Below are 24,807 nucleotides of genomic sequence, written 5' to 3'. Positions count from 1 at the left end.
GAGAACTGTGTAAGTGTACAAACAGTTTAATTAGAAGACACTTTATCACTTACTCTGTGGTCCATAGACGAGTGTTAAAACCTAATCTGTTTTTAGAGATAAAACTCTTTACAATTGATTTTCATGAAAACGCATCCAAGAGAACTATCTACTCGACAACCATCTGTTAATTACCCTTAGGTTCATTTTTCACCGGAGTTGTCCTTTAATGTAAGAAAAAAAGGTTCTTTTAAGAAATGTTCACTGAATGGTTCTTGGGGAAACAAAAATGGTTACTGCAAAAAGTGTAGATGAACCAATTTTGTAGCCTAGAAATCTAGACGCACCCTAGCAGCAGTAATTTGCAGCCAGGGTCATCTAGCAACTCTCCGTTGGCTTACGAGCTTGAAAAATCAAACCTGGTTAGGCCAATCACATCGTGTATAGAGTCGGTGGGCAGGCTTAAATTAATGAGGGCAGAGTTGCGTGCTATTTGAAAATAAGGAAGCTGGCGAACAGCGTCTGTTGAATCGGCTTTGGCTGCGACTTTAGAAGACTTGGAGTTAAGCTTTTCTTTGAGAGAAGAACGGCACTGAAGTCATTCTTAAGAAGGGAAGATGTGTTCGCAGTTTTGCGGACCAGATACGGCAAAATCTTTAATCTATCAACGAGCTCCGCTTCATCTTCGTTGCTCTGGTTGATTGTAGCGCTATCCAATTGGGTGCAGATGGAGTTTGAAAGACAACCGTTCATCCTGCCCCTCGGATTGAGTCCTGCCAACGGTGTGTTCCCACACCTAACTTCATCTTGATGTGGGTCTGGCTTTGTCAGGCTACCATTTTTGGAAATTTTAGGTGAACATTTATTAAGAGAACAACATTTTACTAATCTAAAGAACCAAATAACCTTTTGGGCAGTGGAAAGGATCAATGGATGTTACATGTTCTTTATGGAGCCATTAATGCCAACGAATAACCTTTACTTCTAAGAGTGAAGAATTAACTTCAATCTGTCCGCCGACTATGCCGTAGGTTGACGATCACTTAGGTTTGCTTCTTTTCTTTACAGTTCACCGGTTTGGACTTAGGACCGGTCTAGCACAGAACTTTGGACTTACTGTTTTTCTCGAGGCTGTAAACGGCAACTCTCACACCGGCTGCAGGTGGGCCAGGAGAACGCTGTGCTTTCGTCCACCGCAACAATCACACCTGTACATTAACATATGCAAATCACACATTCATTAACATTATTTCATTGGTATAATTGAATAATATCACTTTGCTGGATAAAACATGCATCGTGTTAGTATCTAACAAAGTTATATGTTCAATTTACTATTTATGAATAAGCCCTTTACTGTTATTTTTACTACTTACTGAGTAAATTAGCTAATTAGTGCTGATTTAACCTCAAAGCCAATGCTACTGTGAAATTAATTATAAAAAACCCAAAGGAATCATGGCACATCAATACATCAAATAGTTTGTTTGTTCAAACTTCTGAGAACTTTCCCATTTTCTGACAAATAACATCATAAAATCAGTAACACGCAGCACACAAGCACACATCTGTGTTATATAATAACAACAGGCAGTGATAAGACCCCTGCATGAACCTCTGCTCTCTGGAGAATCCTCCGGCAAAGTTGCTGACCACTGCAGAAGATAATTTGTGCTTGTTACACTTTTGAGTCAGATGATTTGTCTTATCTACAGGGTGAAACAGCCAAAGAGATTCAAAGTCTAACATGGAGTGTCAAATATCACATTTTTATTCTTCAGAACAGAACAACCTAAACATAATGTCTGCAAGAAGCCCGTTTCATATAACATATAACTAGAGCTGTCAATTGATAATAATAAAAAAAAACGAACTAATTAAACGCAGCTAACATTACAGTTTTTAAAAATATATATATTTGATTAATTTCACATTTAATATCAAAATTATAGTAGAAACAACAAAGACAGTAGCCTATATTTAAAATATTTATTTAATGACATATTTTTATGAAAGAAGGCATCACAGATACCAATACTGCTACTGATGTCTCTATGAAACTGATCCCTCCCCCCCTCAATTTTAGCCATTCATTATAGCCATTTGGCATTACAGTATCATTGAAAGCTATTACTTTGAATATTTATTATGCTTTTTAAAAACTATAAAAAACTTAATTTAAGTGAACTTAAAACAATCTTCACATAAACCTATTATAATAAATGTCACGTTTACCTGTGACTGTCAATATATCAGGCCTAAATTTTTTCTATTAGCCCAGTCAGACTGGAAGATCTTTACTTCCCCCCTCAAAATGCAAAAAAAAAAGGTATGTTTTCGTTGTTTTTGACCCATGTAACCTTGTAAACGGTCCTTTGAAATGTTCAGGTAGGTCTAACTATTAAAGTTTATTAAAGCTCCTTATTACATCAACAAAAGTCATTCGGTCAAGACCAGTGAGAGATTTTCTCTTTTTCTTTTCTTCTTTAATTAGCCAATGGATAATGGGAGGAAAACGGATGTAAATTGCACTTAATATTTTTAACGGGTTAAAGTGAAAAAATTATGTGATGCGTTAATTTTGACATTTAACACAACCCAACACAACAACACAACACAACACAACACAACACAACAACACAACACAACCCAACACAACACAACACAACACAACACAACACAACACAACAACACAACACAACACAACACAACCCAACACAACACAACACAACACAACACAACACAACACAACACAACACAACACAACCCAACCCAACCCAACGCAACGCAACGCAACGCAACGCAACGCAACGCAACGCAACGCAACGCAACGCAACGCAACGCAACGCAACGCAACGCAACGCAACATAACATAACATAACATAACATAACATAACATAACATAACATAACATAACATAACATATAACATAACATAACATAACCATTCGGAAAAGCAGTGAAATAACTTTCAAAAATGATTAGTGACAAATGACCCATATTTGGGGATCATTTACAGAGTGAAGAACAATACAGTGAGATTGCATCACTTCGCATGAGTTAAAATAATATAATAAGAGAATGAACAGAGCACTTTGTAAGAAATTGGGACTTTTATATCTCAAAACTGGGCAAAAAGACAACTTTCCTTCAACGTGGGAGAGAGAGATCTTTAAAAAGGAAAAGCACATGACAAACCACAAGAAGGTCCATAACAAAGCACCAAGAACAAAGCCTGAGCCAACAAACAAACTGGTTTTGTTTAAATGGACAAACATGTTGTATCCCCCTGAGATCTGGTTCTGTCAGTCTGGACCGTACCAAAATAGGGGAGGCTCTGAAGGGAATATACCAACCTGTGACAGTGCAGAGAGAGTATGGGAGGGTTTCTGGACCCAGATGGTCCAGTATTATGGGCTGTGGTATGGAGAAAGACAGGTCCTCTGGTTCCAGTTGGATCACTGTCTGATCCCAGCAGAATATCTGACCTGGTTAGAGTAAAGAAGTAGTATCATAATGACCCAGAACGTTCTAGTCATGGTTTTGAGGAAAGACAAAATGGAGATTTATGTAGGAAACCTCTAAATCTCAAAATCGTTCAGATGAGAAGCAGAACCAGAGATTTTCTGCTTGAATGACATTCATTCAGTAGTGCTGAACTTTTCCTTAAAACCAGACAAACTGATTTTTGTATGCATTATAAAGCATTTATGGCTCATTTAAGGTCATGTTTCACCCCCCAAAAACATTGCATAAACCAAATGAAGCCTATTATTTGGACCATTAAGATTTTGAGACATTATTTATAATCAAGCACAAATTCCTGTTCCAATATTCCAATAATATTTGTTTTAAAATTAATAATTGAATTAATTATCTAAATGAATACTACCATGGCATATAAATACATTATATAAAACCATATAACAATCTATTAAAATGTATTAATAAAATAATATTTTCACATTACGGTGAAAGCTCATTTAAGTACTAATACTATCATTGCGATTGAATGAACCAGTATTTTAGCAAGTCATTTGCAGTTTTGCACTTTTTCACCGTAAAAAAAATGGGCCACATTTGTACATTCAGACAGGTGATGCATTCGTGCATGTCTATGTGGTGAAATACCATGCTCCTTTACTGCATCTCTGAACTTCAGGACGGGTTGTTGCTGCAGCGCGTCCAGGGCCTGTGTTACTGAGCTCCGGATCAGGCAGGACGGGCTCAGACACACGGCCACGGTTCTCCGGTTTCCCTCTGCGTTCGCCTCCGTTTGGAGACTGGGATCCGTCACAAACAGCACCATCTCCCTTTCGCCTGCATTTGAGCTCTGCAAGACCAAGATAAATGCGGCAATCAGTGCATTTTATTGAATAAACTGGTATGAACCGACTGGAGAGTTTGAGATTAGTACTGGAATATACAGTAAGACTTTAATGTATAACGCACATTTTTTAAAAGGTGCTGTATGTAATAATTACAGCTAGTGGTTGAAAAGGGTACTGCAGGTACTTGTTTGCCCCGCCACCTTCTTCTCAGACTAGATGATGACACGAGTTGCCAGTTTGAGGTCACGCAACAGGAGAGTGCGTAATTGTCAATGGAAGGCGATGAGACTGACACACTGTAAGTTGATGAGTTGATTTATCCGTGTTTTAATTTGCTTCCGTTTAAAGAGATTTTTAAATGGATGCCAAGGCTTTTTAGGTCGGGTAGAATCTGCAATCTCTGACCCAGTTTGTTTGCAGGCTTCCATGACAGCAATACTCTGTGTTTTCTGCCAACTGGCAACCTGTGGTGTCGGAATACTATTGGATAAACTGGCTGCATGCGGTATCACACAGACCAAAAAAAAAACAGACACCGAGCGCACATTTTAAAGCAGAATATTTGTATGCTTTAGTACAGTCAAAAACGTACATACAGCACCTTTAAATATTTTGAGATAATTGATGAAATGTGTGAATTCTGTAAAATTGTGTAAAAGTATAGAAGAGTTTAAAGAGTAAAGAAATTCAAATATAAAACTGTTATATTTCAATATGAAACAATTGTAAATATATTATATAATATTTTAATAAATTAGAGGGATACTGGCCTTAACTCTATTATTTTAACATGCATGTATAATTAAATTTGGGTGCGTATCAAAGAGCGTTCTAAATTCATTAAGCCAAATTAAACTTCAATTGTTTGCATCATTTACAAAGACATAAATCTGTCATTATAAGAGGAATAATGCTTTATCCTGGCCATTTTCCCAGACAGACTGTTCATTCATACACCTACGCACATGTGCAATGTGGAAAGGAAAACAAAAAGAGCGAATCAAAACAAAACACATCAATCTGCTGTTAATCGACTGTCCACACTAGCGTTTAAGCATGACCCTTAACCTCATAGAAAAAAATCCCAGGTTATCAAAGTCTAAAGTCTGAGGGTTCACAGTTAAATTATGTCACTTACGGTAAGCTAACGTTAAACAGTGCGTAAAGCTTTCCAAAAGCTTTTCCAAAGGTGTACAGTTTGGAGGCTTCCCTGAAGGGGGAAAAACTTGGCAAATGTGCTGGGAAAACCGCTATGGTGGGTTCTTAAGAAAGGCAAAGCTAAAGACCATTTCTCACACTCTTTAGGCAAGCCAAGGTGGTCCACAAAGATATAGCTATGATGAAATTTATTATCTGATTTATGCATTTATTGTTAAACAATTTTTAAGAAAACATTACCAATAAATGTTTATGAACCACAGTGGCCCGAAAGCTGCAACGACGCCTCAAAGAGTCATCCTAAAAAAACAAAAGACAGAACAAATCATTAGTAAATCAACTAAGATTAAAAGAATATTATTTCATAGTTTGCACAACAGTCTTCTTGTTGTAAACTAAAACCAAAATTAAATTTATAAAAATTGTAAAGCTGAAATAAAACAATTAAAATAAAAAGATTTTTTACGAAAAGTTGAAGTACTAAAATTATTAGAAAAGTAGCTAATAAAATGACATGTGATAGTTTTAAAAGCTCATTCAAAATATGAATTAAAAATGTAAACCACACCTTTTGACTAACTCCAATTAAAAACTTGATTTAACATTACAGGATAAGGATTTTATATTACTATTGTATAAAGACAGCACCAACAAAGACTAATTTCCAGCCAATAATTTTTTTTAGTGCTGAGCAAAAAAAAAAAAAAAAAAAAAGTATTATATATATATATATATATATATATATATATATATATATATATATATATATATATATATATATATATTTATATATATATATATATATATATATATATATATATATATATATATATATATATATATATATATTTGTAATTTCCAGACATAATAGTGTTGAAGATTTTTGAATTAAAATAAATAAATAAATAAATAAATAAATAAATAATAATAATAATAATAATAATAATAATAATAATATATATATATATATATATATATATATATATATATATATATATATATATATATATATATATATATATATATATATATATATATTTTTTTTTTTTTTAATTCAAAAATCTTCAACACTATTGTGTCTGGAAATTACAATTCCTTAAAGAGGCCCTTTATGGCCTTTTACTAAATAATTGTTGTCATATTCTCCATTGTTACAGCTCTTCTCTTCCCAGTCCTTCAGTAATGGTCTGTTTAGTTCCTGTCTTTATGAATTCTCTCCTTCTGAAAAGCTCAGTGTGTTCTGATTGGTCAGCTGGACCAGTGTGTTGCGATTGGTCAACCGTTTCGAGCACGTTTCGGAATTGTTACACCCCTTACCATAAGCACAAGTTTCAGCTTCTCAGGTGGAAACACTAACAATGCTGTGACGTTGAATCAGGTCTCGTCCCTTTTTTGTGTATGACTAGGGCCAGAATTATTAAAACAAGGAATATTGTGATGCGTATGTTGCTGGAAGAAAACTCAAGACTACAATTGAGGCGTTTCAGGGAGTTCATAAACACTTACTGATATAGAGAATAACTCCATTTAAAGTGGACTTTGTGCTTTGCAACTTTGCTTAAGTTTGAATGGTCAAACAGCAACATTACACACTAAAGACAGATGAAAATGTAAAAAAGTCCACTTTAAAATTCCTTAATATTTCCAGGTGTTTCTTTATTTTTTGAATGTGTAGTAAAAGACGTAAATGCCAATCCATTAATAAGGATGACATCATTTTGAGTGCTGTACCTGAAGGATCTCTCTTAGCGTCTGAAGTACAGGTGGTCGGTACAGTGGAGATTCAGTCTGTTTTGATAACGGAGCCATGTGACCCTGCTGGATGCTCAGCCTATAGCAGAAACTGGGTGGTGGGACTCGATCCTGGAATGCACAGATTGCCCTGATTATGAAGTTGATAGTTTAAAAGTTCATAGGGGTCATTTGATGGAAATAAATGTACTTCTACTCAAGAAAATAAACAGTAAATAAAACGTGCTAATGCAAAAACCTTCATAAGCTCATTAAAGGGTTAATTAACCCCAAAATTAAAATCCTGTCATTTATTACTCCTCCTCATGTTGTTCCAAACCCGCAAGACCTTCGTTCATCTTCGTAACACAAATTAAGATACTTTTGATAGGCCCCTCTATAGACAGCTATGCAATGAACACTTTCAAGGTACCGATAGGTATTAAAAACCTCTTTAAAATAGTCCATGTGACTCCAGTGGTTCAACCTTAATTTTATGACGTGACGAGAATACTTTTTGTGCACAAAAACAAACAAAAATAACGACTTTATTCAACAATTTCTTCTAGTCTCCTACGCTGTTGACGGTGGCTAGTTGACCAATCACATCATCACACACATGCGTCGCAGTGCTCACGTGATCAGCATCGGCCAATTGTGAGCCAGCATGCTGGGATAGCTTGGAAGCGTAGGAGAAAAGTATTCCTGTCGCTTCATAAAATTAAGGTTGAACCACTGGAGTCACATGGACTATTCTAACAATGTTTTTATTACATTTCTGGACACTGAAAGTGTTAATTAAATTGCTGTCTATGGAGGGGCCTGAGAGCTCTCTGATTTCATCAAAAATATCTTAATTGTGTTCTGAAGATGAATGAAGGTCTTACAGGTTTGAAACAACATGAGGATGAGGAATAAATGACAGAATTTTCATTTTGGGGTGAACTAAGCCTTTATCGTCATCATTCCCGTCTGTAAATGTTTAGTATGAGAAACTGCAGAAATGTTTGTCTTAGCAACCACTGCTAATAAGTAATTTTGCATTTGAATCTGAAGTATATGAAAGTAACAGCACAACAGCTGCTTGATTTGCTGAATCATTCCCGTATGAAACTGTTAGTATGAGAAACTGCAGAAATGTTTGTCTTAGCAACCACTGCTAAAAAGTAATTTTGCATCTTTGAGCTCTGAAGGTTTATTTATATGCACTTTGTTTAAGTTTGCAGCGTTGTGGTTGTTTTGACGTTATAAGCCACTATCCAAGCAGAATCTTCCAGAAGCAGGAGGCGTGTGCGATAAATGTGAAGTAAACACGGCTGTGATTTATGATGTGATCTGAAGACCTACGCTGGTGGATTGTGGCAGATCGTCATGAGATCTTGGAACGACCTGAGGAGACCACAAACTGTCAATCATACTGAAGAGCAGAGAACATCTGCAAAGAGAGAAAAACAAGGTTTTAATCTCTGAACGTTTAAATTCAGGGATCCTTCCAGAAACACGGGAGCCAAAGGTGGAGTGTTTACAATGTCAGTTATTAGCTTCAGTTAGACTGACATGCTGCCAAGTTGAGCTTCTATTGCAGATGAACAGTGTCTGCTGACAAGTTTGAGATCAGTTTCACTAGCAGGCTGAGGCTTGTTACACACACATACACGCACACACGCAAACACGGACACACGCACACGCGCACACACACACACACACGTAAATGGTCTGTCAATAAAACATTCAAGAATTGAATTCTCTCGATTGAAAATGGTGATAATTGAATCTTTGGCAGGCCGGCTGTTATGTTAACACTCCAATTACGAGTTTATGCTGCTAAAATAACATTTCAGACAGACTGACATACAGACAAAAAGATGGAAATCACTTTTGTCTATGTTTGATTTAAAAGATTGGCAGATAAACAATCCCACAATCCCACAATTATAACAGATATGGCGTAAGTAGATAGCAGGGTTATTATTGTTAACTGAAACTTTTAAAAACACTTGTTCATTGAAATAAAGCTGAAATAAAATAAAACATTAATATTAAATGGAAAAACTGAATGGAAATACTAAGAATTATTGCCTTGGCAACTAACTGAAATAAGTTTAATCTAAAGCAAAAAGTTAAAGTATTAACTGCAAATAAAAATATAAAAAAACCTTATATAGCAAAATCACAACTAAAACTTAAAATGTAAAGTAAAACCTAATTTAAAATATTAATAAAAGCTATAAAAGTATATAAACAGTACTAAGTCCTTGTCCACACTATGTTTTGCTTGAAAAAGCATCTTTTTCACTCCGTTTGGGATGTTACTTTTGGCCCTGTGACCACACTGAGACAGTGACAGCGTTTTAGTCCTGTGAAAACTGAGCTTTTCATACATTTGAAAACGGCATTATTACGTTGTAGCGTGGACTATGAAAACGGAGATTTTGGAAAATGATGACGCATAACAGTCATGTGACGCATAATGACCCAATAGACATGTATGTTTATACCGCTATTGTGCCTGTTTATGTGCTATTCACTGTCACACTGTTGCTAAAGATAAGTTACTTTGCACACTCTTCATATCACAGCCCTGCAAAAATGACAGAAAATGTACTTGAAATTGCCGTCCTGCAGCAAAACATGAGAGCAGTTGAGTTTTAGACCAAACCTTATAATGGAGAGTGAGTGCGACCCTAACCCTAACCCTGATCAGTGAATTGAAATATTTAGGTAAAATCCAGAAGAATAGCATAATAACTTTGATGTATTCTCAGTGTGCTTTTATGAGGTTTAACACATGCCTAGTAGGGTGAATTAGACTTTGAAATACAAACCTTTGGAAAACACTTGAAAATGCTAGCGTGGATGGAGTGCTTTTTGAAAGTATTCAGATTAATGTAGACATTGCACTAAATAAAACTTGTAGGCATCAAGCATTTACGCTTAAGCTCGTGGACAGAAAGTTCCTAGAAATTTAGAAATCAAGACATTTATTTAATGCATTTAATGCATAAATCTATAAATGCATACTTATTTCCACTGTAAAAAAAAAAGCTGGATTCTCACGCTAAATATGGACAAAATTACAAAAAAAACAAGTTGGACGTATGACAGAGTATTTCTGTGCCAAATACACTTCTTCGGGATTTGAATAAGTTTCGAAAAGTTTTTTTGAGAATGGCCCTGTATGATATCATAAAGGGCAGAATTCCTAGTATGGGCACCTCTCCTGGATGAGTACGTGCGGACATAAGCCACAGCGAGAACAAGAGCACACACACACACACACACACACACACACGCACGCACGCACGCACACACACATTAACCACAGCAAGAGCAAGATCACGTCCATCAACAAGCTTCGTTTGGGTTACGGGAGCCACCGGCAGTGCTGCCATTTTGTTTTTAGACCACGATATCAACAATGCCACTAAAGAAGTGTGTGTTTGGTTGTGAGGGAAAGATAACATTGTTCAACTTCCGAAATAACCCAGCATTAAGGAAACAGTGGATGCAGTTTGTTTTCCCGGAGCAGCAACAGAGTTCTGCAAGTGTGTTTGTTTGCTCCCGGTCATGAGTAAAACTGCATCGAATGTCTGTCTTTTTATGCACCAGTTGCAAATATGCATATGACACATCATCAGCATACAGTGAATCAAAAGTTATCCAGGAATAATGTCATGATGTATTTTTTGTGTGTGTGTGTGTGTGTGTATGTGCGTGCTCATGACTCTTTAGCCCCGCCCACTGCACGCCTGCATGAGTTCCACTGTTTTCAGAAAAAAATGGTACAGCTGCAGCATATCTGTCTTTTATAAATATGATAAAACTAAAGACTCTTCGGAGACATGAATGATGCAACTACGCCAATTTATTTATTTTTTGTTGTTTAAGTGAAGGTTTTAAATAAGCCCTTTTGGGTTTTCTACCGCTCCCTGCACAGTATTTGGAAAATTGTATTTTCTTTTTTATTGTATCAATTTTAAATTTGTGCAAATAAACTAAACAAAAACTAAACTAAACTACTTACCCTAACCCTAACATCTAACCCTAAGCTAACATTTTTAATAGTTGAACTAAATTTAACCAAAAATTTGGCAGAAATGTGTTAAAATAAAGGACCAGGTTTAAATTCAGGCTCATTTTAGCAATATAATTTATCATTCTTGAAGTCACCATGTCATGTTTCATCAGTTTCTTCAGTTCAACATAACGATTCTCGATTTGTAGAAGCTCCCATACATAGATGGATGTCTAGAACGAGAGAATAAAAAGCTCTTTGTGGGGCTTAAAAAACAATTCTGAACCCCTTGTGTGCCTCAGTGCAGTCTGATCTGATCCTTCACAACCAGTTCCACAGCTGTCCTAATCACAGTATAGCTCTCCTCTTCCTGTGACCCGCTCAACCGCCCTATCCAGTCCAGCGGGACGAGGAACAGGGCCGAGCTCTGGCTGAAAACACTGAACAGAGAATGAGACTGAAATGAAGCCATACATATTTTAATGTCTTGCAGCACAGACAATCATACTGTTCCTTTCTGGCAGAAAGTCAGTGAGTATTAATTCCAAAAAAACTCACCTGAGAATTTAGTTTTTCCTGAAATAGTATTCAGAAGTAAAAAAACAAGATGAAACAAAGAGACGATGGGCAAGATCTCTGTCAGAATGTGCTATGCAGAGACATGTTTAACTGATCCAAACATGTATTTTGTTAAGGTGCTGATCACCAAATATAAAAAATAAAATAAAACCACTCATGTCATTCCAAACACCTATTACCCTTAACTAAAACAAAAACTACAAAACTAAAAACTGAATTATTAACTGAAATAATAATGAAATAAAATATTAATATTCGATGAAAAAAATGTAAACTACACAAAAGTATTAGAGATGTTGCTTAGGCATACAACTGACATGCGTTTAATTTGAAGCACAAAAATTACTAATAAAAATGGAACAAAAACTAAAACTCTAATAAAAATAAATTAAAACTAAATAGTGATATAATAAAATAACACTAATATTACACATTATACTCAAAATAGTATATACATAATAAAGTTCCTCCTATGGAAGACATAAGGAGATCCAGGCTGCCATTTTATATTTAATGAAAGTGGATGGGGAGTGGGGCTGTTAAGCTCAAAAAGTTAAAAAGCATGATCAAATTTACCATTTAAATGACGTGTACTAAATCCCAAGAGTTCTAAAGCTGTCCGCTAGTTTTATGTGAAGAAAAGGCCAAAAGGTAAGATGTTATCCACAAATAATCTTCGCCCTCTACTCTGGATTTGATTGTTTTAAATAAAATCTGATAGGTAGAAAGAGAATATTATCAGTGAATAACGACTTTGTTTCCTTCACAAATGGCTATCATATGGCTTTAGAAGACATTTGATGTTTTTAGGGTCTTTTTGGAACTTGACAGTCTCAGTCCTAAAAAAAATTTTGGGGGGGGAGAAAAAAAAACGGCAGCAAGAACATTCCAGAATGAATTCTCTTTTTGGGTTCCATGGGAAAACCCATCGTTTTGGATTTGTGAAATGCATAAGGCCAAGTCAATGATTATAGGATTTCCTTAAGTGTCCCAACTCTCATAGACTCTATTCACCATATAGCCATACATACACCATGTGGCTGTTGATCCCAGATAAGCTGTGCCTGTTGAAAAGCATCTTGTGCATTTGTGTACACGGCTCATGTTCATATCCGTGGAAACACGTCACCAGAATTTCCCATCACATGGCATCTTTAACTTAAACAACATAGATGTTAAAGGAATGACCAAGCAGACAAACTTGAGTGAGTGAACACATGCAGCGAGATGCCAGAAATGCTCAACACAGATGTAAATCATGCAGGACGGTGTGCTGCAGACACTAACACTGTGAGCTGCTAATCTGAGCCAGAGAGGCTGGAAACAGTAGCTCATATTAACTTTCAGTTCAATAGAGTGCAGTAACGCTCACTAATGATTTACAAATCGTCTAGAAAACAGGGTGAAGGTGAGACAAAATATTATAATATAGACAAAGATTTACTTTTCGAATACTAAAGAAATAGACAAAACAGCAATATTTCTTTCAGACTATATTTGCTTTTAACAGATTTATTTACATTCTAAAAATACCTAATGCTATTCTATAAATAAATATACCTTTATTCATAACTTAATATAATATTATTCAATTTTTATTTATATAATATATACATTTTAAATATTTTTGTAAAAATATATATTATACATATAAAAAATAATTATTATATTGTATATAATGCAAATATGGTCAGAAATAAAAATGATTCATGCATATTATACATATACATTATACACAAACACACACACACACACACACATGCACACACACACACACGTGCATGTATCATTTTTATTTCTGACCATATTCGCATTTCAATAGTTTTATTTATATTCCAAAAATACATATTACTATTGTAAAAATAAATAATTTATTTAATATAAAATAATTATTTATATAAATAATATTTATGTGATTAGGGGTGTTCCCAGTCTGCAGTGGTCAGTATCTATTCAAAAGTGCTCCAAGGAAGAAACAGTGGTGAACTGGCGACAGGGTCGGACCACATGGGCCAGCCTTCACTCCCCATGTGCATCAGTGAGTCTTTGCCACCCCATGTGGTCCGACCAAACAGACGAGCTACTGTAGCTCAAATTGCTCAAGAAGTTAATGCTGGTTCTGATAGAAAGGTGTCAGAATACACAGTGCATTGCAGTTTGTTGTGTATGGGGCTATATTGCAGCAGACCAGTCAGGGAGCCCATGCTAACCCGTCCACCGCCGACAGCACCAACAAAGGGCACTTGAATGGTCGGGTGCGTGTGTGTCGCTTGCCTAAGGAACACATGGCACCAGGATGCACTATGGGAAGAAGGCAAGCTGGCAGTGGCAATGTTGCTTTGGGCAATGTTCTGCTGGGAAACCTTGGGTCCTGCCATCCATGTGGATGTTACTTTGACACGTTCATGGAAACGGTTTTGCCTGGTGGCTGTGGCCTCTTTCAGTAGGATAATGCACCCTGCCTTATTTATTCATTATATACATATATTTTATTAATTTTTTTGGAGTTTGTATTGGCATATTTTATGTTTGTTTTTTTGGACCATGTGTATCCTGAATAAAGCTTTGATTGAATGATTAATATACACACATATATTATGAATAAAGTTATGAATAAAGATTATTATTAGAAATATGGCCAGAAACAAAATTAATTGATTGATTGATTTGAAAATCAAAAAACAAATGTAGCTTTAAGGAGCAGGAAATTATTGTGGGTGCATTTTTCTGGACAGACTTCAATTAAAACTCTTCAATTAATTCGCTTTTCTTTTCAGATCAGCAGGATGTTTTTAGTGTTCAGTGACTCACTTGTCACGTGTGAGACGCTGGACGACCCTCAGGGCCTGAAGGAGGCACACACGGCCCTCCAGCTGCTCAGAGCTCTGCTGGATCTCGGACTCTGTGAACACACACTGCAGAAGAAGCTCACCGAACATCCCATAACCGTCCTGAACGAGAGCACACAACCTGAGAAAGAAAAAAGAGAACAATCATTTAACTCGCAACTTTTCACTTTTGCAATGCAAATGTTTAGTCTTTTTGTTATGCCAATAATAAAGCACGCTAAACTAAAATTACATTTTTAAGAAAGACAGTGGTTGAGAAGTTGTGATTACCTTTCTGACTGAAAAAGGTAAAAATCCAGCAGGCATTGGAGTTTATTTGGACAAACTCTTAATGACAAACTGTACTCATAAATAAACTGCACAAAATTAAGACCTGCAGATGAGAGTCTCTGCAGCTTCATCGCAACAACAAACACTCACATAGAGATACAGATATCGTCTACAGATTAAATGTTGACTTTGGCACCAGACAGGGACTAACTAATAACTTGATCTATGGCCTGACTCGTAGCGGTCACATGGCGGTGCTTCTATACTCAAAATGATATTTTTGCATGTATTAATAGTCTCTACATATAGTCACTTTGCAGAGACTGGCGACTTTTTTTGGAGCCAGTAAACCACGGGACTAAACAAACAGGCTGGTATTTAAATATATTTTCACATGCTAGACAGTGATTTGATTGCACAGTAGAGATAACTATAGTGGAACACAAAAATAAACAGTTGATTTGCACATTCTTCACACTGATTTAGTTGAAGACGTGTTTAGTTAAAAAACTGCTTGCAAGGCAGCACTGAATTGATATTCCTTTAAAATAATCTACATTTATTATTTTTCTGCTCCACATTTTTCGCAACAAATTCAGCTGAAACCAGTTAACGCGCAGACCGTTAACAAACCTTGATTCGTTTTAAATAGGGATTCACAGATAGGGATTTTGTCAGCAGAAACCATTTGACCTAAACTACTTTTTATGCTGATGTTTTACCTGAGATTGTAATATTTCCTATTAATATTTCAATAATTTAAAAAAGAGGCAGGTTTGTGTGTCTAATCACTGTTGGAGGAGATTACATATATATTTTCAGATATTTCATTATTGATATGTATAGAAAAATCTATATTTTTGACAACACTGCATTGCACTTAGTTTATTATTTCATATGCCTTTTTAAGAGACTACAATTGAAAAATGTATACTATATTATATATGAAAAGGTAGAACGAATGACTGACGTTACAAGTCACTGCTAAAGTACGCATTTGGCGGGTGTTAAAGGGTTACTTCAGCGATTAGCATATGGCTTTGTATGAGTAGAAACCCTGGAGTATATTCGAAAGATTGTGCTTAACCCCCTCATATCCCCCTGAGACAAGAGATTTATGCATTTTATTTCTGGAAAAATTCCTCCTATGACGCAAATATCGTTAATTTGCGCCATCGGGGGAATTGTTGGCCAGAGGCTAAAGACTACAGCCAGCAGAGGGAGCCATTTCCGCATGTTTTCAACTCGCGCGTGGGGGATGGGGATGGAGATCACACTCACAGCACTCAGCTCGCAGCTGCTCAGGCATTGATGTAGACGGTGCGGCCAGCAGAGCAAAGTAAGTCTTTCAACTTCTCAAACTAATTCCTATGAAAGTTAAGCTTTCAAAGGCATGAACTGAAAACGCGCCAGACAGAACATGTGCTGTTAATCTATGCCGCGGACGCGTTTACCTCAGCTCTCATCACATGCTCATCCATGACTGTCAATATATCTGACTCCTGCAGCGTTTTGGGCTGTGAGACTCCCCCAGCGACTAAATCACATATTGAACACACACGTTCAGTTTTTAATTGTAGTGTCTGTTCTCTAATGAACTGATTTTATGAAAATGAATGCGGTCGCGGTGGGAAAGTGATCAGTGATTCAGTTATCTAGTAGCGTGGCTTTGGGAGTGGCCTCATAGGGCAGCAAAGCATTCTGGGAATTGTAGTCTTTCATCGGCGTGAGACAAAAATATGTTTTCTGTCTTTTCTCAGTCTAAAAAAGCACCAAATTAAAAAATAATTTCACATTTCTACTACATTATTGACCCAGTTTAAATACAGAATCATCTTCCCAGCGCTGAAGTACTCCTTTAATGTCAAGCCCTGATGATAACTATAACGATAAAGATATAGTTCTAAAAATCATTTTACATATAAAAGAATATCAGAGTTCACATCACAACTAGAACTGCACAGAGAAACGATATCATTAGAATCACATTCAAAACCCGACTTAAGAATTTAAAGTGGCAGATGACAAACCTGCAGCATTAGTTATAATTCATCTATCTGAATATCTGCATACTGAATCATGATTGGTCTATTTCGGTCTATGTATCTCAACCTTTGCTGTATTACATTACAAAAGCCGACACTGAAGTTGAGTTGTGTGTTGATTCAAACGCAGAGCCGACAGAAAACTCTCAAGCGGATTAGGTCAGTTTAACTTTAAAGACAATTATTTAATACTTATGCTGTCCAAGAAAAACTCTTATAAGCACTGTGTCTTTACAAGAGATTGTGTTCAACTCGGGCAGATCAGGATAAACGTCTCTAAGCACTATATGCTTTCAAAATACACTCTAGCTGAATAAAATACTGCATAATGCAAATGATCTGACTATGTAAAAGCTGATGATGATGCGAGGTAACCTTTGATGAACCATGACTGGCATATTGGGAACGATCCTGACCTGTTGTTACCCTGTTGTAGCGCTGCTAAAGAACATGGGGTTAAGTACGTGTGGTTGTGAACACTGAGGCTTGTTTAGACCCGTGTGTCTATGAAACCGGAGAACAGGAGGGGTTGACTGGGCAGTAGCACTTTGTGGTATGGCCAGGTTGATATAAACAACCCCCTTCTTTATTCCCTTTTGGTTAGCGCCTCAAACGGAGCAGGACAGAAGGCCAATGTCCCCGCCGGATCTCTGTCATTGGTCAGCCGCAGTCACTAGCCACTTTCAGGAATCTGTTATTGTGAGCATTCGCAGGAATTCGCAGCAACTTGGAGGCGCTTCCAGGAACTGCGATCCATTGAGCTTGTCCAAACACTCACACAAGCAGCGCACAAACACACACACACACACACAAGCCTACTCAATGTAGGTACCCCACTACCCCCCTCCCCCCATTTCCCTCAGACAAGCACAAAAACTTCTCTGGCAGCTGGTTGGTTAAGGCACAGTGGGCGGGATCCCTTCCGCCATGGTGGCGGCCAATGGGAGCAGAGCTTTTGATAAACAGGGCTGTAATCTGACACGTAAAGCACATTGTGTTCTACTTCTTCTTGAAAACATCCAACCCCTCCTGTCTGAGCACAGAGAACTTCTTCAGCCTGTTTATACTGCTCAGAGTTTTTACTGGAACAACATATCTTCTTGGACCAAAAGTTAAATGCTAATTATTGTCTGGAAAATGGCCACAAAAACTTGGAGGAAAAAGAAAAGTTAGAGAGAGAGAGGGAGGGAGAGAGAGAGAGAGAGAGAGAGAGAGAGAGAGAGAGAGAGAGAGAGAGAGAGAGAGAGAAACTGCAACGTAACTGCAAACTAACAGTTGTAATGAGATGGGTGGCCTTGTTAAATGAGAAAAAAAGAAGGAAGATATTGTCAACATCTACACGGCATGTTGGAGGGAACATGGATTTCAAGCATATGCTTATAATCTGATTTTAAGCCTGTGTGTAGCGAAATTATAAACAGAGCCAAGATAGCTTGGAAATAAGGAACAGTATGTCCATTTTGCCAGTGCTGCTAATATTAACTAAAACTAAAAACAGTTTTTGTTAATTCAAATGACGGTGAAAAAAAAACTGTACCTTAAATGAATATTTGAAATTTTGCCAGTGAACAACAAACTGAAATAAATTAAAGGTTGAGCTAAAACTGAAATAAAAAACGGAAATAGCATAATTACTAAAATTTTAAATAGAATTAAAACTCATTTGAAATAATATACTATATAGTATATATTAATATTTCAAATGAGTTTTAATTTTTAATTAAAACTGTGCTGTGTAACCAAGCAAACAAATACATGTCAGTATATACAAGTTCACACTTTCACATTAAAAACATTAAACTTCTGTTCAAACAAGCAAATGAAGAAAAAAGCTGTATTTTCTTCAAAAAGTCTATAGGCAAATTTTCACATGCTATACCTGCCAATGCAAAATTGTGCCGCCACAATGCTAGGGTGCTGTGGGTGGTTGCCAGGATGTTGCTAGTGTGTTGTGTGTGGTTGTCAGTATATTGCTAGGGTGCGATGGGTGGTTCCCAGGATGTTGCTGGTGTGTTGTGTGTGGTTGCCAGGATGTTGCTAGTGTGTTGTGGGTGGTTGCCAGGATGTTGCTAGTGTTGTGTGGTTTTTAGGATGTTGCTAGGGTGCTGTGGGTGGTTGCCAGGATGCTGCTAGTGTGTTCTGGGTGGTTGCCAGGATTTTGCTAGTGTGTTCTGGGTGGTTGCTAGGATACTGCTAGTGTGTTCTGGGTGGTTGCCAGGATTTTGCTAGGGTGCTGTGGGTGGTTGCCAGGATGTTGCTAGTGTGTTCTGGGTGGTTGCTAGGATGCTGCTAGTGTAGAACACACTAGCAGCATCCTGGTGGTTGCCAGGATGATGCTAGTGTGTGGTTGCCAGGATGTTGCTAGGGTGCTGTGGGTGGTCGCCAGGATGCTGCTAGTGTGTTGTGTGTGGTTGCCAGGATGATGCTAGTGTGTTCTGGGTGGTTGCCAGGATGCTGCTAGTGTGTTCTGGGTGGTTGCCAGGATGCTGCTAGTATGTTCTGGGTGGTTGCCAGGATGCTGCTAGTGTGTTGAGTGTGGTTGCCAGGATCCTGCTAGTGTGTTCTGGGTGGTTGCTAGGATGCTGCTAGTGTGTTGCGTGTGGTTGCGAGGATGCTGCTAGTGTGTTCTGGGTGGTTGCTAGGATGCTGCTAGTGTGTTCTGGGTGGTTGCTTGGATGCTGCTAGTGTGTTCTGGGTGGTTGCCAGGATGCTGCTAGTGTGTTCTGGGTGGTTGCTAGGATGCTGCTAGTGTGTTCTGGGTGGTTGCTAGGATGCTGCTAGTGTGTTCTGGGTGGTTGCCAGGATGCTGCTAGTGTGTTCTGGGTGGTTGCCAGGATGCTGCTAGTGTGTTGTGTGTGGTTGCCAGGATGTTGCTAGTGTGTTGTGTGTGGTTGCCAGGATGTTGCTAGGGTGCTATGGGCGGTTGCCAGGATGCTGCTAGTGTGTTCTGGGTGGTTGCCAGGATGTTCTCTTCTCGGTGGTTAGTTACAAATCCAAGTCAAAAGAGCATCACTCCTGAGTCTCAATGATATTGCTCAGATCCATTCTTCAATGTAAAAATAACTAGAGTTAACTAACTCGTTTTTTATAGTAAAGATAACTATATATATATATATATATATATATATATATATATATATATATATATATATAAAATATATATATATAGTTCTATTATTTTAATGTATTAACTAACACAAACTAATGAGTAATACATTTGTTACTGTTTTTGTTCATCTTTAACATTAATGAATAAAAATACAACTGTTCATTTTTTGTTCATGTTACTTCATAGACCATTAACTGTTAACAAATACAACTTTTGATTTTAATAATGTATTAGTAAATGTTGAAATTAACATTAATAAATGCTGTAGAAGTATTGTTCATTCTAAGTTCAGGTTAACTAAAGTAGTTAACTAACGAAATCTTACTGTAAAGAATTACCATGATAATAAATAATTATTACATAATAAAAATACAAGAATGACACATAATAATAATACTATAAAAATTTTTAGAAAACAAATAAACAAGAAATATTTAATTTTATTTTTTATTTTATTATTATAAATTATTAATAACAATGGCAACATTAAATATATATTTACATATTAATATTTATTATTATTATTATTATTATTATTATTATTATTATTATTATTATTATTTAGCAACAACAATAATAATACCTTAATAATTTATAAGAATAACTTGTAAATTATTAATAATAATTTAAAAAAAATTGTTAGTGTAGTTTAATGATTACTTGTTAAATTTATTATAAAACTGTTAACTACATATGAGACATTTGCCCATTAAAAAATAAAATTTATTAAAAAGGAACATTAACATCCCCCTTTCATTCTCTGAGATCATGAGGCCTGTCCAAAGGAAGAGAATTTATGAGCATGTGAGGTTGCGAATGGCAGCTAGTCATGTGCTGGGGTCTACTAAAACAAATTCTGTGCATTGTGTGTCTGTGTGTGTTGGCTCCATCTTTATCAGCTGCCTCACTCATACCAGGTTTGGTCCGTTTAGGGTTTCCCCGTCAACACAAACTACAGACCACAGTGTCTCATCTTCCTGTGTTCCGGCATGTGTTCCAGTGTTTACAGCATGTTGGAGCGTCTGATGGGATCCAGTTACCGACAGTCAAATGACTCTTTTTCCAATCACCCTTCATCAACACACCACCACGTGCATTTTTGACAACAAAACAACGTGTCAAGCAGCGGGGCAGAGATCAGAGGAAGCGTGAGGGAGGTGCATGCTCTTTGCAACTGTACGACAACATGCTACAAAAAACTCAGAACACTATAACTCAATAACAACATGATTAAACATGTTAGCAACTACATAACAACATTCTTAAAAACAGCTTATCAACTGCACGGTGTAAAAAGCCACTCAGAACACTTCAACAACTGTTAGAGCTGTAGGTTTCTGGATATATATATACCGGTATATTATATTATATTTTATATATATATATATATATAAAAGAGGTTGGTATAGATTAATTGTTTTAATCTAGATTCATTTTGAAATTAATCTAGATTAATCCAGATTAAAATGGCTCATCTGAATTCTGCCGAAGGCTTTCAGAATGTGTGTGCTGCCCAAATAATAGGTGGGTTTTCACAAGCTATTCAATCAAGAGCAGTGAGTGATGTCATTATCTTTTGTTTGACATTAAACAGAGTAAAGGCTACTGCCCCTTTAAGACCTAATGCAAGGATATGCGTCGTCTTTCTCGATAAAGTACACTTAAGGCATATTCAGACTAGGTCTGCTTGGATACTGATAAAGATGGACATGTTGACATACTTTTTGTGTGAGTTTGTCCGATCACGCGAAAGACTAGAAAGATAACTCAATATTTGTGCGCTGTGAGACGTTTGCGTACTCTAGGATGAGTGCACACAGATAAATCTCTATACCTCTAGATAAGTTCTCACTCGCGTCTTCTGGCTTTACACGCGGGTGATGACGGCGAAAATGGCTGTTCATATTCGAATATACGGCAGCACTCGCATGCACTGAACAGTTTACAAAGAGAAACCGTTTTGCCCATGTTATTCTTTTATTATCGCTGTTGTTGTAGTGCATCACTGAAAAGCCAGCAGGTGTACCCATCGACAGAAAAGCATTATTTTCAAGTTACAACCCATATTAACCATGTGTCATCAGATGTGAGATGAACAGGGTGCCGAAGCACCCCGGTTGGGAAACGCTCCCAAACCAACTTTGAGAATAGATTAACGGCGTTATTTTTTTTATAGCCCGATAAGTCTCAAGTTAACGCAGCACGTTAACGCCGATAACTTTTGACGTTATTAGTTATTTAGTTTGGAGAATCATTGTATATATATATATATATATATATATATACAAAGATTCTCCAAACTAAATAACTAATAACGTCAGGTACTAGAGGTTCTGAAAAACATAAAAACAAAAACAGTTGGATGAAGGATTCAATGACTCATATAAACTTCACTTGTTTCATTACCAGATGAATCAGCGTTTGTGAACATATCTCTTCAACGAATGATTCAATGACATACATTTTTAACAGTCACTTGTCGCCACCTACTGATGTAACAATGTAATTGAAAAAATATGATAAGTAAACTTTGTATATTCCCAATTTCACACTATAAACTTTTATGTATTCTGTGATAATGTAAATTATTTAAACAGAAATGATACTGTGTGATTGAAAAGAGGTTTTGTAGCTATACATGACAACTGCTCAGTCTGGCTCAGTGGCAGCAATGACGCAGATGTTATTTTTCCACTGTGATTGTACTTTAAAACGGTTAATCAACAGTAAGGTTCCTGAAGTAAAAACTCCCTTTGTTTTCTCCATAAGGAAGTTGATTTTGAACAATAACTTCTAAACCTTTAAAGACAGATGAAATGTGAGGTTGTTAATCGATGGAATTTGCTTATTCTAAAGTTTTAGTATGTACCTTGTAGCTAATTGGCTACTAGTTCATAGGTTATAACTCTTAAACAAAGTTGTTGTTTTTTAAATCCCTATTGGAAAAATTAATAGAAAAAAATACTTTCAGTGCTGCTGAAAAGGTGGCGGAGTTGCACTCTATGGCAACACCCTGGCAAAGGCACATTTACAGCTGTAGTTTGCTTACACTCTTAGTTTAGGGCCATATTTAAAGGAAGTGTATGTAAGATTGTGGCCAAAACTGGTACTGCAGGTGTATCCCCTCTCCCTCTCTCCCTGACTCAAGGTTGCCAGATAGGCTGCAGCATCCAGCAGGAATGTTTGTAGCTCAGCTGTGCTAACTAGAGCAGATCTGGCAACCCGGATGCTGAAACACTACTGACTTCATGATTGGTCGATAGGTGGAGGGTGGAGCTTCAGGCCAAAACACAACATGTCAACATCAACATCAGTTGAGGGCTGCAACAACAACTTTTAAATGACAATATCCTGTTCCGGACTACGGTTGTGTGTGATATAAGTATTTGAAATGAACATGATTTCTTAATGTCTAGTGACATATCAAGGCCATTTTAAGATTAATTAAAATACATTTCTTACATACAGTTCCTTTAAAACATTGTTTTTCTTGCAAGGCATACTCTCACTTTCTGTCCTTTATTTCCTTTTTTCTAAGATGTGCATGGCTATGGATCACTGACATTGCTGGGCTTAATTAGAGATGTTTGTTGAGTTTTACCATGTGGTGCAAAGAAGAGAGAGAGAGAGAGAGAGAGAGAGAGAGAGAGAGAGAGAGAGAGAGAGAGAGAGAGAGAGATAGTACTCTGTGTACTGGGAGGGGTTGTTTGGTTAGTCATTGACAGAATATGGAGCAAAAGCTCTCTCTCTCTCTCACCATTTATCACTCCATGAGGAGATTGACCTCTTAGAGCTCCAGCAATGGAGTTTAGAACAGAAAATGGCCTAATTATACCATACTGGAACACCGGGTGCACGTCGTCCACACAGAACAAACACAATCTGACAACGTATTGCATTCAAGAGAACACAATATACACGTACAGATTGTCTTGGATACGCATACTAGATCTACTGATATTCATGCTGTGATCTGAACCGGTAAAATCTATTAATGTAGTTTATTATGTCCCCAAGCACATTCCCAATCAATTCAAATACATTTTATTAGTAGCAAATGTTTTGAGATGTAACAGGTAACTGGTTTGTTAAACTGGTTTGGCTGGTTACTGGAGATCGGAGAAGGAGAGTTGCTGATAAACTGCACGTCGTATTTACTTACAAAGATCTCAAGCCTCTGCTGCTAAACGGCTCCAAAATGAGCTTTAAACCTGATAGTTTGTTATTGTTTTTTTACAACAGCAAAGTAGAAGTGTTTGAAATAATTACACCACCATTCAATAGTTTAGGGTCAGTAAGGTTTTTAAAAAATAAATTAAATAGATGAATACTTATGTTCAGCAAGAATGCATTAAATTGATCAACAGTAAAGACATTTACCTAGTTATAAAAGATTTCCATTTCAAATAAATGCTGTTGAACTTTCTATATATATATCAAAGAATCAAAAAAATGTTTCCACAAAAATATGAAGCAGCACAACTGTTTCAACACTGATAATAATCAGAAATGTGTCTTGAGCAGCAAGATTAGAATGATTTCTGAAGGATCATGTGACACTGAAGAGTAATGATGCTGAAAATTTGATGTCATAGGAATAAATTACATTTCAAAATATATTTATTAATAGTATTAATATGTATTAGTATTAATATTCCATATATGCAGCCTTAGTGAGAAGAAGAGGATTGTTTCAGAAACATCTTACCAACCCCAAACATTAGAACAGTACTATATTTTGA

The 24,807-nt window shown here is 36.6% G+C and overlaps 1 protein-coding gene across 2 annotated transcripts in view; it reads right to left on the bottom strand.

Annotated features, from left to right (window-relative positions):
* The window catches only part of spidr (scaffold protein involved in DNA repair), a 58,694-nt gene that overhangs the window by 6,378 nt on the left and 27,509 nt on the right, over positions 1-24,807 (bottom strand). For both annotated transcript variants that reach the window (XM_067435575.1, XM_067435576.1), the window contains 7 exons: positions 14,604-14,762; positions 8,546-8,633; positions 7,199-7,330; positions 5,708-5,767; positions 4,110-4,311; positions 3,335-3,466; positions 1,097-1,187 (listed from right to left, as the gene is read on the bottom strand). In XM_067435575.1, coding sequence (XP_067291676.1) covers positions 1,097-1,187; positions 3,335-3,466; positions 4,110-4,311; positions 5,708-5,767; positions 7,199-7,330; positions 8,546-8,633; positions 14,604-14,762 — 864 coding nt within the window. The remainder of the gene's footprint in view (positions 1-1,096; positions 1,188-3,334; positions 3,467-4,109; positions 4,312-5,707; positions 5,768-7,198; positions 7,331-8,545; positions 8,634-14,603; positions 14,763-24,807) is intronic.

Source organism: Pseudorasbora parva, chromosome 24, assembly GCF_024679245.1.
Source record: "Pseudorasbora parva isolate DD20220531a chromosome 24, ASM2467924v1, whole genome shotgun sequence".
NCBI classification, from domain to species: Eukaryota; Metazoa; Chordata; class Actinopteri; order Cypriniformes; family Gobionidae; genus Pseudorasbora; species Pseudorasbora parva.
The sequence above is the reverse complement of the archived record's forward strand: the minus strand, read 5'-3'. Positions and strand labels throughout refer to the sequence as shown.